The 18,376-nt window shown below is 44.2% G+C and overlaps 1 protein-coding gene across 4 annotated transcripts in view; it reads left to right on the top strand.

Moving 5' to 3' along the window:
• ATG9B (autophagy related 9B) overlaps positions 1-18,376 on the top strand; it is a 411,143-nt gene that overhangs the window by 125,219 nt on the left and 267,548 nt on the right. For 3 of the 4 annotated variants that reach the window (XM_069210766.1, XM_069210767.1, XM_069210768.1), the window contains 3 exons: positions 14,111-14,258; positions 15,205-15,248; positions 17,284-17,348. In XM_069210766.1, the coding sequence (XP_069066867.1) occupies positions 14,150-14,258; positions 15,205-15,248; positions 17,284-17,348 (218 nt within the window). In that variant the 5' untranslated portion in view covers positions 14,111-14,149. Of the gene's footprint in view, positions 1-14,110; positions 14,259-15,204; positions 15,251-17,283; positions 17,349-18,376 lie in introns of all 4 variants that reach the window. The other variant, XM_069210765.1, reaches the window with a different exon arrangement.

Raw genomic sequence — 18,376 nt, 5'->3', positions numbered from 1 at the left:
TGTTATTTTCCACAAGGTCTCCATTACTTTAATTGTCTTTATCATCAGTTCTTTTAAAATTCCCATACCATTACACATTTCATGATAGTAACCACAGTTATTTCCACTATTGCTTATACCTTCTTGTGTCTCACTTCAGACTATTTGAACGTTTTTAGTGTTAGTTGGTTATCTTTAAATCACTTTAAATAGAAAGCTTATATGAACAGCAAGCTTGGATGATCACACCATTATTTGTCTCCACACTAGTGCTTATAGCATGTCACTGCCAGATTACCCACGCCTTTAAGGAAGTCTTTTGTCACCACCAGAATACAGCTTCAATTGTTTAAACATAGTAGCTATTAACCCAAGCCCTTTATTTCTACTTTTCGTAGACATTAGGAATTTGATCTCACTTGTTAAATTCCATGTTTTAAGCAGTTGGGGTGTTGTTTGGAATTACCCTTCCTCCTCGACTCCACTGATGTACATGTGAGTCATTGTCAAGGGCATTAGAGCACTTTATTATAGAAGAACTGATTTATAGCAGACATGTAATAAAATGTCAATTCAAATATACCTGTGGTTGAAGCCGACACACATTTATGCTCACAGATTACAATAACTAGGAAATACAAAAGAGAAAATGTATACATTTGGGAGGAAGAAATAAAACAGGTACCTGAAAAGTCATTATACAATGGATCTCCTCTGGCATGACGGTTAAAAAAAAGTAGAAGAAGAGGTGAGACCCATCAATGAGCGAGGATAAGGATATACTTGTGTTTAAGAGAATAAGCTACGATCTGAAGAAAAGTCAACAAGATAAGTGAGGATAAGGTTAATAGTGCATTCAAGAAAATAAACGTTATATCCCCAACACGATTGTGGAAAATGGACAAAACCCCCTCCCTGCCCTGCTAGAGATTCGGGATAGTGAAGGGTGACTTCCTACACCAGGTTATTCTGTACTATTGGTAAAAGTTTGAAATAACCCTTACCAAGGTGCTGTGATGCCTTATTAATTTCTCCCCAGAATAGGGCCTTGTAGGCATTATTAAACAATGGGAGTGCTGATATAGTGCACAGTCCCTTTTGGGTCTGAGTGGAAACCTGGCTAAGAGATATTACTTGTGGAACTCAAGTGGCCCCACCGTTTGTTGAGTGGTTATGGGGTACTTATAACTGCATTTACATTGAGAAAACCATATACTAGGTGAATGGGTGCCCTCCTAAATATAGGAGCTTCCCCTACGTGCTTACTGTTGTATTGTTTGTGCAGGGCTCATGCCATTGTGACACAGCCTGTGCCATTCAGTAATTTAATAGGCCTCATGTTCAGCGTTTTCAAAAGGACATTGCACTGCCTTATTGGTTTATATCAATACCAAGAAAAATAGTGTGTGTGTGTGTGTGTGTGTGTGTATATATATATATATATATATATCTGGAAAAGAGTAACAACTAATGGTGAAACCAGGTCAGTGAGAAGATGATTTAGAAGTCAAAAAAAGCTGTAAAGTCAAACAGGATTGGAAGACTTTTTGTAAACGAAGAAATCTCAGATCTGACTTATTTACTCAAGAATTATCCTGTATACTGTGAATTCCATCTACATCAGGATATAATGTCAATCACATATTTACTGTAACATTTTAAAAAACTAAAATTATTATTCAAAGAACAATTACTGTTGCAGGTCAGGCATGCCCACATAAATGTAAACTAAGATGTGTAATGGATAACTAACATAAAGTGTGTCTTGTTGTTTTCCTGTTGGGCAGAAGAAGCCTCTTGAGCAAAAGCCTGACTGTTTAAATGCAAGAAGTAATCTAGTCTCATCAGCACTTCAGGAGAAAATTGATTTTCAAAATCAAAATATCATATGATCTGACCGTCTTGGATCACAAAATGGCAACATCTTTTTCTGTTAAAAATAGTTGTCGGGGAAGAGAACAAGTATAATTTTGAAATTCTTCTTAAATATTGCAGGAAAAGCAATAATGCATAGTGTTGGCTAGAGTGCTGAATTCTAGTTACACTGCCTGCAAAGGATAGTGACACATGCATTACTCCCTTTTTTTTTTTTTGCTAGTCTGGCTACTGGCTGAGTATAAGGAAGTGATGGCAGACTGAGCTATAAAAGATCCAGCTTAAAAGGTGAACCATTGTAGTGTTAGTGAGACAGGAATGATTGTAGTCCATTATTTTTGCGTTCTAGGGACAAAATGAGCTGCTGCATGCACAACTAGCTTCACAGATGCACTTTTTGGTATGCCAGTGAAAGGTCTCCATGATTTAGTCTTGACAGAACAAGGGAACCTTGGGCTTCAGATGTGGTTCGGGAATGAACTGCCTTGGTTTCCCACACTAGTAACAGTTGGAAGTGTGCATTATCAGCTGTCTCATAACATTGTGGCTTAAGACTGTCTTACGCTTGAAACAGTCATTTGTTTTAAGGCTGTTATAATTTCAAGTCCGATAAGGAACATTAGACCCATCCATTGATACCCTAAGTATCCCATGACTTTTTAAATGGGGGTATTCCAAGCATAATGTAGTTTTAGAAAGTGGTTTTCTGACCTACACAGAGTACTTGGTTGACAAATGTATTCCCATTGTCAGTGTGCATCACTCCACATCACAGCTAGGTTAAAAAAAAAAAAAACGCATACAGTTAAATCAAAACTCTTAAGTTTATAAAATGGCCTTATAACTCTACTAGAGCAAATGGTGCAAGAGCTGCTGCTCAGATGAGCAAAATAAACAGTACTGTACAAAGAGGGAAGTGCTTTTTACACAGTGTTCTTACTAATACCAAAGCAGGATATAACAGTGCATCCAATCCTGGAATTAATTTATTTTAGCAAGATTATCAAAACACAGCTATTTAATATGAGAGTATTATAGAGTCTGATTTATTTACTGGAAGAGAAAGATCTCTTGGCAGCAATAGCCTTTTAAGAGGCCTATTTCCCTATTCCATTGTATCAGAGTCGATCAAAATGTTGCAGGTTTTTGAAGGGGGAGCCCATTATCAATTCAAAGTATTACATGTTGGGATTAAGTTTGTACCAAAAGTTGTTTATAAAATGACTGGCAGTAGTGGTTGTGCATCTAAAAATGTATGTTTACCCCTATCTGAATGATTAGCTGGTTAAGGAAAGCTCATCAAAGCAATGTGAGATGAACATGAATCGTACAATAAATCTAAGCCAGCGTTTTTTAGGTCTAGCGCGCCAGCACTCTGACGTGCTGTAATCTATCTGTGTGCTTTTAACTACGCCCACCGCACGCCCATCAATATCACTCATTCATGGGCTTGCCTTTTAAAAATCCTTTGTTATCATTGGTAAATGCTTTATGTTTGTCCCTCCATGGGGCAGTTTGTTACTGCTCTGGCCATCGACCCTGTTACATGGATAATTGCACATTTGCTGATACGTTTGACTGCAAGCAAAATCTTTTTCCTTTTGTGTCTATCCTTCACGCTCATGGCGGCCGTGCCGCTTTCAACTGGCTTGCTTATGTCAACTGTTTTACTTTTCATTTTCAATTTATGTGGAAATTTATGAAGAAAAGTCCAGTTAAGAATTTACCACGCCAATAGCTCTAACTCGAGCAAACGCGAACCCACTGCATTGGAAATGTTTGTAAACCTTTTGACTTCTGTGGACCCCCAGTGAATCACTGTTGGGTACCAGGGATACTCATCTGTACAATATCTATGATTTGAACCTCAAAACCACATACAAATACAGAAGAAAATTATACATCAAACAAGTACACAATTTATGAAATATTTTATTTAATTCACAAAAAGAAAACTTTATAACTTTAATGGGAGTGTTAAAAGTTAAAAAAAAAAGTAAATTTGTCAAAAAATTTCAATATACTAGATTGCAGCATATCACTTTGTCTCTTCTATTCCTGAAGTGTGTTCTTTTTGTATCTGTGCATACCAGTGCATCACTTGAGATCACCAGTTGTTCATGCTAGCTTCTGTTTACTGTTCTTGCTCTGCTCCTATTTGTCAAGCTAAGGATACCTACTTGATTTTTATACAGAGCGTTTTAACATTTTATAAACTTTAGTGCTCCTTCTGAGTAGGTAATGTGGACCCCTATGTTGAGAACCTCTGATGCAAGGTAGCACCTAGGACTCCAGTCTCAAGTGAGGGACCTCGTACATCTCACACCACTTAAATCACCTTTAGTGATATCTAATTCAGTGACTACTTTTTTTGCTGAAAACCACAGCCTGTTTTTGCTCTATTTATTAGTTTTTTGAATTGTTAACTTGCGAAATCTGAACTATACTATAATCAAGACTTTACAAATTCCTCCTTTGAACTTGAATTTAAGCTGCATTGTTCAATTTAAGCTGCATTGTTATTATTCTTAAAGAGATCGGTAACCAGGAGTTATGCTTGCAGACCGGTCCCAGTAAAAGATGGACCAATGCTTCTTATAGTATTCTTCCCTTACAATAAAAGAACTATGGGACATACTATTAGTGAGAAGGGTTGGTTGTGTTGGCCCAGCTGCTAAAAGGATGGAAGGCGATTGTGTAGTGATCAATTGTAGATCACCCAGCCTGGCTAGGCGACTGATTTAGAACTGTAAGCAGCTGCATCTGTCAGACGCGGGTATTACAATTCTCCTGCTGGACTTTTTCTATAAGCACCACATCTCTGACATAGTGTAGAGTTTCTAGCCCCAATATTAGCAGCTTTATGACAGATAATCACTCCAATGTAACAGTAACTGAGCCACAGAGTTTGACCTTGTGGTTTCTTTGTTGGAACATTGCGGGCCTTAGGTCTAAGCTTTCTGACCCTGAGTGGCTAACATTTACTACCTAATTTGATGTCATTATGCTCCAAGAAACCTGGGCACAGGAGTTGTTTACCTGGGATGGCTTTGAGTGTTTTATCATCCTTGCTATTCCTTCCGCTGGTCACAGGTTACGAGGTGGGTTAGCCACCCTGTTTGGTATTTCTAAACACCTCAGGGTCATACCCATCCCTTCTTGGCATAGTGGGATTCAGATTCTGTTGGACGTTTTTTTCCAAAGAGTTTCACTTTTTTTCTATTTAACTTTTATAACTCAGTTTCTTACTCAGTGTGTTAAATTGAAACTGTTTCTAGTGTTGCCTGTTTTAGAGGCCAGGTCGTTTTTAAAATTTGATAGTTTTAATGTTTTATTAGCAGGAGATTTTTTTTTTTTATAAACAAATTTTACTGCTTTTAAAGAGAAAACAGGTAAAGTACACAAGTAACATACAAGCCTTGGTCCGTTTGTTACCGACTGGATGGTCAACTCTAATCTGACATTTCTGTACCCGGGATACACAAGAATTTCCAAAATTTCATAGTTTGATATTACAGAGAAAAAGGAAGGAGCATGCGCACACATTCTTTTGATCCCCTTTAGTCTAGCAATCCCGTCCATTTCCCCCAAATCTTCTCATATTTATGGGGGCATCCCCTTGAATCATACACCACTTTTTCTTGGGCTGCACACCAGTCCACCCCCGTCTCCATTTCTGAGGGGAGGGGCCCTGACGGTTTTCCAAGCGACCGCAATGTCTCTCTTGGCCACCATCGTCGCTGCTTTGACCAAAGTCCTGTCTGCTCTAGACCCTTCCATGTCATCCATTACCCCCAGTAGTACCATTTTGGGGGGGTCAATACCTGCGATGTTCCCAAAGCACTGTTCAGCTCTTGGTTTACTCCCTTCCCGTACGTTTGAATCACGGGGCAGGACCATATCATATGGAAGAAGTCGGCTTGGCCCTCACCGCACTGTGGGCACTGGGCAGAGCAGCGGACACCCATCTTGTGCAGTCTATCTGGAGACAGATATGCTTTGTGTAGAAAATAGAATTGTATCGCCCTCAGCCTTGCCGACATCGCCAGCGCTCGGGGAGCCATCAGTGCCTCTGCCCAGTCTGCCTCTTCAAGTGGTCCCACCCACTTCTCCCATCCCTTCCTAAGGTGGCCTAGGTCCCCAGGTGCATTGGTAACTAACATTCTGTAGATCTGGGAGACGCCTTTGTTCCCCAGACTTCCCATGAGTGTTTTAGCCTCGACTGGGTTGAATTCCGGCAAGGGGGTCGTCTCTTTCAGGTGCATAACAAGGGCATGCCGGACCTGGAGATACCTAAAAAAATTGCTTCGGGGACAATTGGAACTCTTGTTGCACTTCATGGAAGGACTTCATCATACTTCCCTTCCACACATCTCCCACCAAGGATATGCCCAGTGTGTCCCATTTCCCGAATCCCTCCAGTTTGGCTGTCTCTTTCACCCAGCTTACGTGCCACAATGGGTTTTGCCGAGTAACCATTTTTTTCCAACCAGTATGTCTTAGGGCCGCTCTCCATGCTAAAAAGACCGCCTTGGTGATAGGCTCCAGTTCCCTGGGGATCGGTGCACCGTATAGCACATCCAGGATACGGGGATACCCTAAAGTGTCTAATTCCACCTGATATGCTGGGTCTGACCAACCCCCGTTGAACCAGTCATGAGCCACCAGGAGCTGTGTCGCCAGGTAATACAGGTACGGATCGGCCATGCCCAGTCCCCCATCATATACCCCTCTGCGGCAGCTCCGGGATGCTACTCGGTGTCTTGCCCCTCCCCATATAAAGGAGATGGTAATTCCATCCAGTTTTCTAAACAATGAGCAAGGGATCGTGAATGGCAAGTTCTGGATCACATATAGGAGGCACGGTAGCTCCATCATCTTATACAATGCTACGCGGCCCAATACATTCAGCGGCAATGATTGCCACCGCTTAAGATCCTCCCATACGCGAGACGCCAGTTGAGTTAGGTTCAGGGACCAGGATAGTGCTGGGAGAAGCGCAACCCATATCCCCAGGTATTTAAAACTTGACCGGCGCAGAGGGACCACCTTCTGCCAGTCAAAGCAGTCGTGTGACCGCGCCAGAGGGACCAGTTCCAATTTGGCCGGGTTCATTTTGAGCCCGAGGCCTCCTCAAAACGCCGTAGTAGGTGGAAACCTCAAGGTCCGGTCACTCCCGAGTTTGCCATGTATAGCAGGACATCGTCCGCATATAAGGCCACTCGGTCTTCGCACGAGGAGCCCCATTTCCAACCTTGGTAAATCGGGTCTTCTCTTATCATTCTTGCCAAGGGCTCAATGGCCAGAGCAAAAAGGAGAGGAGAGAGGGGGCAACCCTGTCGGGTTCCCCGATGAATCGGAAAGGCCGAGGACAAGACTCTATTAACCTGCACCCGCGCCGTAGGCTTTGTATACAGGGCCCGGACCTGTCGACGGAACCTTGGTCCAAGACCGGCGCTCCGGAGCACCGCAAGAAGGAACCCCCAATCAACTGAGTCAAACGCCTTTTCGAAGTCGATGAACATGAGGGCTAAGTGTTGGGGCAGTCGATGTCGCCTTGCGAGGGCCTCTTGGAGCCTTCGTTTACAGTGACGCGTGCTACTTCCGGCCATGAATCCACACTGATCCGGGTGCACCAGCAGGGGCATCACCCTCTTGAGACGGGAGGCCAGTATCGCGGCATAGATCTGTTAATCAGAGATATGGGTCTGTAGTCCGCGCAGAAAAGGGAGGGGGGTTGGGTCTTAGGCAATACGAAAATGGTGGCAACATCTAGGAAGGAGCCTTTCTGGTCTACTTCTGCATAGAGATTCATTAGATGCGGGACCAGGTCATCTCTAAACCTCTTATAGTATTCTGGAGGGAACCCATCAGGCCCGGGAGTTTTCCCCACTCCCATCGCCACTATGGCCTCACCAATTTCCATTTCAGTGAACGGTTCCTCCAGTGCCCAAACATCCACCTTGGGCTGTTCCGGGAGCGAAGTGTCTGCCAGGAACCGGTCGGGGGTGCCCGTCCTCTCTGGATTTGTCCCTCGATATAAGACCTTATAGTATTCAGCGAACGTTTCGGCCACCCCCTGGAGCTCAACCATCCGCTCCCCATGCTCATTGCAAATCTCAGGGACGATTCGGGGAGCCTGTTGGGAAATCAACCAATATAGTAGTTTCCCTGTCTTATTACCCCAACCATAAACACGGGCCGCGGAAGTGCGCCACATGTGTTTGGCCGCTTCTAGGGATAGACTACGAATCTCCTCCTGAATCAGCAGGAGTTGTCTGGTTATCTGTTCGTTCGAATGTGCCTCCTGCTCTGCTTCTAGATGAATTGCACGAGCCTCCAGTTGTGCGATTCGAGCGGCCCGGGCGCGCTCCCGTGCACGGATTAGGCCCCTGGCTGCTCCTCTCAGCACCACCTTACTCGCCGCCCATGGGGTCCCGGGCGACCTCACTGAGCCCCCATTAATATTAAAGTATTCGCATAGCGACTCCCTCAAGCTATCGACGTATTCCTCGTCCTGTAGATACCATGCGTTTAGCCTCCATATGGGGCGGGTCAGCAGGTTTGCGAGGCCCATTCTGAGCTGGACCGGCGCGTGGTCCGAGATCCCACGCGGTAGCATCTCGATGTGGGAAAGGTGACTGCAGTCACTGGCTGGCATGAACCGCAGGTCTATCCTGGATTGTGTATTGTGAGCTGCAGAGATGCGTGAATTGTTTGCGCCTTGGGTGCCAAGCTCTCCAGGCATCACAGAGCCCCGTCGATGACATCCATCCGAATAAACTAGTGGCCAAGGCCTGTCTGTGGGCTGAAGGCCCCCCACTCGTGTCCAGCCCTCGGTTCGGGACTGCATTGAAGTCACCCCCTATTACTGTGTTCCCAGGGGGCAGTTCCGCAAATAGTCGGGTCAGATCTCCTAGAGTCTTACGCACCATATTTGAGGGGCATATACGCTCACAACACTCATTGTTCGGCCCTCTATTGTACCTGAGATCGCCACATATCTCCCTTGCGGATCTCTCCATTCTTGTCTCACCACCAGTGGTAGTGAGCGATGCAGCACTATTGCCACCCCCCTTGAGCCTCTCATGAACCCTACATGAAACACCCTGTCAAATCCTTTACGGGCTAAGAAGGGGCATTGATTCCCCATGAGATGTGTCTCCTGCATCAGGAGCATATTGGGTTTATGTCTGTGGACGTGAGCAAGCACTGCTGACCTTTTTATCTTATCGAGGAGTCCATTAACATTCCATGATATAATGTGAGTCGTCCCCATTTATTCGGTTCGTTTGTCTATGGACAGACCTCATTATTCTTTCCCCCGGCTCCCTTTGTGCGACCCGGAGTTGACGGAAATCAACTCGTCCTGTGTGCGTTCCCTGCTGGGGTGACCTACCTCTGCTATTTCCAGCCGGTATTTGAGACCATAAACCTACACTAACTGTAAATAACAGTAACAGCAGCCTGCTGGCTGGATAGAACCAAACATACCCCCCAACTCCCGCCTACCCCATACTTCCCCCCCAGAAGCATCTGTCGCCCAATACCAACAGCTCACTCCCGAACATATTGAGCTGATAACTTTTAGTGTCCGAGCTATGGTGGACCCCTCCATTCTTGCAGATTAAGAAGTGTTACGTTTTGAACATGAGCACCGTGACCTTGTCCTGGTCACTGGCCCTCTTGGTCCAGCCCTCCCCTCTCCGGAGGGGATTCACAACACTGGGCTTCGGGAGAGGTCGGTATCCTCCGCCGTCACAGGGAGCGGTTCCCAGAGTCTCCGATTCGCCGGTCACCTGCAGTGTCCCCTGGCACCACCACCGCCGGTGACTCCCGAGTTGTCCCCTCCGTGGATCCCCGGGGGGAGCCCGATGGCGAGCCGCCTCTCTCCTTGCGCCTTCTGGAACGAGTTCTCCGGCAGGATCCCCCCGGTCGCTGCATTTGGCTGTTCTTCTGCTGTCCAATGAAGGCCTGCCGCTGCTCTCCCCCATTAGGGCCCAACGGGACCTCCTCAGTCAGCCACGTCCATACCTGTCCGGGGGACTCGAAGAAATAGGTCCTGTTGTTATGGACTACCCGTAGTTTAGCCGGGAAGAGGAGGCGGTATGGCACCTCCATCGTCCTCAGCTTTTGTTTTACTTCTATGAACGAGCGGCGCTGCATTTGAACGTCCCTTGTGTAGTCTGGGAACACCATGACTTTGGTTCCATCACAGAGCAAGTCTCCTTTTGATCGTGCCGCTTAAAATATTGTATCTCTGTCTCTGAAGTTGAAAAGTCTGAGAATCACCGACCACGGGGGAGATTCCGGGGGGGGGGGTCTGGCCTGCAAGGCCCGATGAGCGCGTTCAATCGCAAACCAGGGTGTTAGATGATCCCGGGCATCCAGGACCGGAACCAATCCTCCAGGAATGTGGCCAAGGAGGAGGCTGCGGTGTTTTCCGGCAGTCCCACAATTCTGAGGTTATTGCGGCAGGATCTGTTTTCGGCATCTTCAGTCCTTCGGTATAGTTCTGCTGTGCTGGCTGTTAGCGTTGATACCTGTGTTTTGAGGGCAGCCAGGTCGTCCTCTACCGTGGAGATTCTGGACTCCGCTTCTGTAATCCTCGCTGTAGCATTGCAGAGATCCTGGCGTACTAGGGCCACATCCACCCTCACCTCTCCGATCTTAGCCTCCACCGCTTCTTGGGATGACTGGATCGCCTGGAGGATGGCCGCCAGGTCACTGTTCCCAGCCTGTTTCCCTTCGCCACCCTCCTCCTTTCGGTCATCTTTCGGTGCTCCACTAGGGCCTGTGGCAAATTGGTCAATGTGCGCCAGCGCCGCGGCAGGGCGGGTCTGCCTGTCTTTACCCATTACGTCATTAGCAGGAGATTTTAACGCTACATTGGGCTCAAACATTATTGCTCTAGACCCTTTTTGGTTGGTGATATCACCTTTTGCCCAAAGGCATCTAATGCCAGAGGGAGGCAGTTGTTCAATGCTCTTGGGAAGGCGGCTTTTGTAACATGATGGATGTGATAGGGAATTTCTCCCATTGTCGACCTACTTTTGTAGGTTGGGCTAAAAGGGTCAGTTATTGACTGTGTATTCATCTCAAGAGCTCTTGAATTTTAGGAATGTGCATGAATCTTGCTACAGTGACCACAGTCCCATCGAGGTTGGGATGGTAATATCAGTCATTACTCGTCCAAATGTTGTTTCGGGACCTTGTGGCTTGATCCCCAAAGACCAGAGCCGGAGGGTAAAATGGTGTAACATTTTCATCCCCACTTTGTTGAAAGTTTTAGTTAGCTCAAACCTTAACATGTTTTTAAACTCCCTGTTAGCTCTTGCGGCCTCTCCTGTCCATGTTTTGGCTGATTTTCAGTCTTTAAATCATTCCATAAGAATTATTATGTCTGAACTATCCGGGCCCTTTAGAGCCCCCACATCTGACTGGTTTGATAAAAGCTGTAGGGGGGCCAACAAGTGACAATTAAAGCTGTCCGTGCTAGGCCAAGGAATCAACAAGTTATCAGGACTCCTAGAGCTGATTATAAGAAAGCCATTGAGAATAAGAAGTTAACCCTAATGGAGGAAATATGGGAAAAGCTATTTACTACTTGTAACTTGAGGGATGTGAGAGACTTTTAGCATATAGTTAATGGGAAACAGTTTTTTCTTGCCTCACCTGATTAAATAGGAACAAATATCATGGCCTCACAATGGGTGGCTCACTTTAGTGTGGTGAATGCCCTTGGCACAGATGGGCTACTGGCTGTTATCGAAGGACCTCCTTTGTTCCACTGGGTATTACTTTTGGAATTGAGTAAGTTTGATTTGTTATTTTAGCAAGTCCCTCGAACAAAGCACCCAGCCCCGATGTGGTCCATATGGACCTTTATAACAAAAAATACATTCTGTTGGGCCACCACAACTGAACTTACCAAATCATGGAAATCAGCAGTTATAGTTCCCATCTTTAAAACGGGTTGCAGAAAGGACCTGGATTGTTATCGACCACTTTCCCTATTAGATTCTGCTGTTAAAATTGTAAGTCGTATAATCTTTCAGTGCATTGAAGGGTGGGTTCAATCAAACAATATCCTTTGTATGGCCCAATATGGCTTCAGAGAGGACAGAGGGGCCATGGAACAATGTTTGAATTTAAATTTGGCAATGGGTAAATATGTGGTAGCTAAGAAGGGAGCCATTTATCTTGCATTTGTGGACCTGCGCTGCGCCTTCGACCGGGTCAGCCGCTCAAAGCTATGAAGCATTTTAGCTGTTCTTGGGTTACCTCAGCCATTTATTGACTTTTTTATTTGCCCTTCATGCAGATGTCAATGCTTCCGTTACAAATGGCACGTAGGGCTAATGCTCCGATTCTTTCAGCCTACCACTGGGTGGGGGAGAGCTGGTGGGGGCGGGGGGAGTGGTGGTCAGCCAAGGTTGTGTTTTGGCACCGATTATATTACTGCTATATATTAATGGTTTAAATTATTTTCTGGCAGCTAATTGGAAAGATATGGCCAGGGTTAAATCTACATTTGTGCCTTCCCTATTGTATGCTGACGATACAGTGTTACTCTCTCGTACATCAAGTGGCTTAAGTTTTGGTGGACTTGTTTGTCAAGTATATGGAAGAGTTGGAGCTGGATACCAATATCTTGAAAACCCATTTCATGGCTTACGGGAGACAGACCCCCAAACCTAGACCCATCACCATCATAGGAGGGGTCATCCCAAGAGTGGCCACGTTTCCCTATCTAAGGGTCACTTTTGACCAGCAGAATAGCTAGATACTTTGCCTCACAAGCCATTGTTTATGATTCAGTCAAGCATGTGGATTTCTGTTTAGGTTTGCGTCAATGGTTGGTATTAAACTTATTCAACCACTGCAGGAAATATACAGAATAAAATGTCTTCCGGTTTTGTTATATGATGCTGCTATTTGGGGGTACTGTGACTGTCAGGCTATTCAACATGAAGAAAATCGTTTCTGTAGAAGGTTGCTATGATTGGGCCCTACCAGTTCTAGATTTTTTATGCATGATGAACTGTACCTTGATTACGTTGAAGACTCTGTCAAAATTGCCCATCTGCTTTTGTGGATTGCAGTGTGGAGTGGTAAGCACACTGCATTTAATAGGGAGGTGATCGAAGACTGCCTTGGGTGTGAGCATGGACATAAAATTCAGTGGCTAGAATATATCAGAAGCGTTGCCCTATCTTTAGGTAGTCCTGATCTGTTTTACAGTCCGGAGGGGATAACCAAAGGAGAGAGAAAGTTAGTTAAGGAGTTGTTCTTAAAGCATGCCAGGGAGCACCTAGAGAACATTGCCATGGAGAACCCAACTGAGAGTTTTGCTGCCTTTGAAAACTAGTGTTGGTTCGGAACCATATCCCTCCGTTGTGGGAGAGATTGATCTTCACAAGGTTTTGTTTGGGTACAATCTAATCTAACCTGTTTTCCCCCAGGGCAATAGTAGTTGAGTTCTATTAAGATCTGCCTCTGTGATGACAACTTACCCCAGACCTTATAGCATTCGGTGTTGTGTTGTGGGTAATATGGCCACCCCTGCCAAAGGAGGTATTTGTTGCCTTTCCTTAGGTCAAGGAATTTTTACCAATTTTGACCTGTCAATTTTGTTTTACAACTGTTAAACAACCACATAGGTACTTTTGCGGTTTGTTCCTTTTTGAAGACTTATTATGTACTTTTATTTTTCCTCTGTCATGATCATCTTATTAGTATGTTTTTTACACTTTTGTTTTAAAGTGAATGTAGTATATTTAAAATGAATGTGGTATTATGAATGTTTTACTCTTTTATGATTATACATAATTGAATGAAGATTTTTCATTCATTCAACTATAGAACAACAAAATAATTACTAATGCACATGAAGCATTATAAAGGCTGGTGTTAAAATTATAAGTATTTTCTTCTGCCAAAGTGTTATTCAACTTTTTATTCGCCTGACTCACAAATGGCCTTACGACAGGAAAATTGAGGCATGGGATTTGATTCAGAGGTGGGCGGTTACAGAAAAGTTTCTGCCATGTGTCAATGTATTAGCGTTTCTGATCATTGAATTTAGATATCTCTCGAAGGCTTTGTATCACCAGGAAGAGTTTTTGGGTGGGAAGTGCACGTGCATAGGCACATATGCAGGGAGCCATGCACATCATGAAGTTAGGTGGGTGTATGTATGACCATTATTGTACGACTGAGACCATGCACTAATGTAGTCTTATACTTGTTCCAGTACTGACTGGGAAATGACCAGGTGACACTAACTTCAAAGATGGCTGGTCGAGAGGAGGGTCGTGAGTACCAGCGGTTAGAAGACTTTGAGGAAGACTCGCCTCCTGGAGAGGAGGATCTGCTGGTGCATGTGCCTGAGGGTTTAAAAGGTAATATTCTTGGGAACTTCATTAATCTAATGCTTCAATAAATAGTTCTTATAGGAGGATTATTTAGCCTTCCCACACTTGATTTTAGAATACCGGTTGACACTACCATCTTTCCTTTAATTACATCTCTTAGACAAACATTCTTTTGATTGAATTGCCTCCCATCCTGTGTCCAGGGTTACTTGCTCTTCTTATTGAGACATGGCTCCTGGCATACTTATCTTTTGTCTCAAGGCCCACTTTTAGTTTTTTTTCCTTCTCCTTTTCCACTATATTTATCTTTCTCTTACTCCATCTTCTTCATTTCCTCTTCCCCTTTGTCTTTTTCTTTCTACCATACTAATGCAAATGGCAGAAATGTGTTAGCAGTTGACATCAGTCTACAAGTTTGAATTATTCTTTGTGACTATTCTTAAATGTTTTAGTTAGTTTTACTTCCTTAGCATAGGAAGCCAGCCTAGCCTCTCTACTGAATTAAGTTCCCCATCGGGTGCAGCTTACTTTCTTCATTAGAGGTATCCATTTAATTTCATTCTCTAATATGTTTTAATGTTTTTTCCTAAATAGGTTGATGGCAGCAGCATGTGCTGGTTAATTGTTGAAAACCAAACTTGTTAAACAAATGGCACTTAGTAATAACTGCTCAACAAAGAGCTAAGTGCTTTCATATCGAAACCTTATTTCACAAATTTGCACCTCTGTTGGACATTTGAAAATTCACTCATGCTCCTTTTACAAACTTATTTTACTCTAAAACATTTTCATTGTGAAAGTTAGGCTTCATTTAGCTCTTTTCACTAAACCCATGTTTCTCCATCTGTGCCCTTGTTCATCTTCCTAGGAGCGCGGGGTTGAGTCTTGGAGCCTAAATGTCATTGTCCCAGTTTTGTGGGCTCCCCAGCTGTTGTATTCCTACATTAATGTTTGTTTTCTCATTTTGTTACAGATTCCTGGCACCATATTAAGAATTTGGATAATTTCTTCACAAAGATATCCTTTTGAGTTATATTTCTGTTGCTGAAAGCAGATGTTCGGGGCTGGGTATGAATGATAGGGGTTGTGTTGGTGGGGCATTATATCATCACATCAAGTTAATGAACCCCACGAGCTGTCCTCTCCTTGGACCTAGAGTTAGTATTGTTATGCCCTATCCTCCCTGCTGCTAGTTATTAGACATAGGCAGCCTGGTGCTGATATTTCTAATAATGTTATGGTCAGCTACCCTGTTGCTGCGCCTCACCCATTCCGTTTAGTGGTGTATCTAATACAGTCTAATTCTGCCCACCAGTCTCTCGGAGTAATGTATATAATTCAGCCACCACCCTCCAAGAATTGTGCATGATGTTGTTCCTTTAGTGCTGCTTGTGAGCTGGTACATTCTGAGCTCTGGTGCTCCATGCCACTTGGTCCTCTATGTGATGTGCACCTCCTTCCTCAGTGCTGTGATGTGCCCACCCTCCCCCAGTGCTGTGATGTGCCCACCCTCCCCCAGTGCTGTGATGTGCACACCCTCCCCAAGTGCTGTGATGTGCACACCCTCCCCAAGTGTTGTGATGAGCACACCCTCCCCAAGTGTTGTGATGAGCACACCCTCCCCCAGTGCTGCGATGTGCACACCCTCCCCCAGTGCTGCGATTTGCACACCCTCCCCCAGTGCTGCGATGTGCACACCCTCCCCCAGTGCTGTGATGTGCACACCCTCCCCAGTGCTGTGATGCCCCACCCCCACCACCCAAAGCTCTGGGATGCATGTTCCTCTTTGTGCTGTGATTCACATCAATCCTGTACTGTGATGCGTGCCCCTTCCTGTGCTGTGCTGTGATGTATGCTCCTCCCTGGGCTGTGACGTGTGCTTCTCCTCGTGATGCATGCCCCTCCCTCTGATGCTGTGCTCCTTTTCTCATGCTGTGACGCAAGTTCTCCTAGGACCATGCACTAATGCACTATGAGAGAGTGATAATAACGTCTAGGCCTGTGAGGTATGCCTCAGCCCTCAGATGTACATCTCTATTGCCCTTGTGAACGTTCACAGCGTTGTGGACCATCTAGCCACCTTTTATATATTAGCACTATTAATAAAATTAAAATACTTTGGATGTATAAAATGGTACAAATTACAGTTGTTTACATTGGTTTTGAAGATAGTTTGCTGTAAATGTATTTTTATGTACTAGTCTTTTCTGATTCTATACACAACTTACTATGCTGCATTGGTTGCAGTTCCCCACATATGAGTCAGCTTTGCCATTTCTCTTTTTTCTCAGAAGTTTGTTCTCCCAGTTGAATGTTGGTAAATTGTTGTCCCTTTGGCGGCTTCTTATGAAGACTTGTGTAGGAGTGATTCTCTTAGTCTTCTCCCAATTCACTGTTGGCATGTTATAGCCTCTAAAGATTTCAGGTTTTATGTGTATAGTATGGCATGAATTTGTAGTTTGTTTTTAGTATATGGATGTTGGTTTTCTTTTCTTATGTCAGTGGTATTTTCTAAGTTTGAAATCTTGTGCACGTGTTCTCTGTGCACAATGATTTCAGGTTGTCACAGCAAAGCAAATCACCTGTACTCGACTTTCTTTAGTTCCATACTTGCAAATGGTGCTTCTGGAGAACCAGCATGGTGGCAAGGGAATTTAATGAATCGTTGGTAGAATTGGTTATTAGGGCCAGCGATGTGGATCAGTGGATGTCATTGAGTCAACCTTCTCAATGTAGTTTCAGAATTGAAGATATCCTTTAAATTCTTCAGGCAATCACTTTCAATGCTATTCTCTGCCCTGCCTTTTTTTGCCCAGACTCATTTCCTCAAATACGGTACCTGTTCTGGCCAATTTCAGCATGCATTCTCAATTAAACATTCAGGCCTTTAAAATTCTTCTTTGCTCATTGAGTTTGTATTTCTCATCCATAGCGTGCCTACCTTGGTACAGTCATCACCAAAATGCTCCCTTTGTACAGCAATTCCTCTAATTGAAAGAAATGTTACCTTGTACAAGCATAGTAAAATATTTTCTTTGACCTCTATGAGCACATCTACCACTTTCACCAAAAGAATGGATTTGCCTGTATGGTGCTGTCTGATTTCTTCGAGATGGTGTAAGTTTCCATTTTTCTTTTAAATAAGTGTACCAATCCAACAAAGACATTTTAGTAATAAAAATAAAAAAATCTACAAAGCAGTTTACTCATACACACATCATACAAATACCGTATTTTCCGGCGTATAAGACGACTTTTTAACCCCTGAAAATCTCCTCAAAAGTCGGGGGTCGTCTTATACGCCGGTATACGGCGTGCCGAAACTTCAGGGACAGGCACCCTGTAGCTGAACCACCGTACGCTGCATTTGGAAATGAATTCCAAGCGTACGATGGGTTCCGCGTCCTCGCTGGCAGTTGTCTGGGCAGGCACGTGTTCCTGCGCGTGCCCCAGGCTATTCGAAGCGCGCTATTACGGTACCATAGAAACAACATTTGTTTTCTGTTTTCTGTTTCTTTCTTCTCGCGCATGGCACATGTTAGGAGATTACCATATAGTAACGGCCATTTTGGATTGGGATATGACAATATTATAAAAAAATATATATTTTGACCGCATTTAACTTTGGTTGTACTGCAGTTTCAACAATCTTAAATGTAATATTCATTCTCCGTGATTGGCTGGTTGTTGTATTGTTGGTGATTCTGAGGGAAGGCAATCTGGTGAGCAGATACATGTGGTGGTGAATACAGTACAGCACAGCACCAGTACCAGTACCAGTATCTGTACCAGTTCATACAGTACAGCACCAGTACATACAGTACAGTATAAAAATGGCTAACAGACAAGACCCCATCCTGGCTCCACCAGCAAGAAGAAAGAAATATGAAGCCAGTTTCAAACTTAAAGTTGTAAACTTTGCCATGGAACATAATAACTGTGCTGCTGCAAGACAATATGGAGTAACAGAAAAGATGGTTCGGGACTGGAAAGCAAATGAAAAAGCATTAAGGAGTATGCCAAGGGGTAAGTGTGCATTAAGAAGAGGCACCCCACATTGGCCAGAACTCGAAAAACATGTAGCAGACATGGTGAATGAGCATCGCCAAAGTGGTTATATAGTGACACGAAATCAAATACGTTTG

The sequence above is a fragment of the Pleurodeles waltl genome, chromosome 10, assembly GCF_031143425.1.
Source record: "Pleurodeles waltl isolate 20211129_DDA chromosome 10, aPleWal1.hap1.20221129, whole genome shotgun sequence".
NCBI lineage: Eukaryota > Metazoa > Chordata > Amphibia > Caudata > Salamandridae > Pleurodeles > Pleurodeles waltl.
This window is presented reverse-complemented; position numbering and strand designations above follow the sequence as displayed.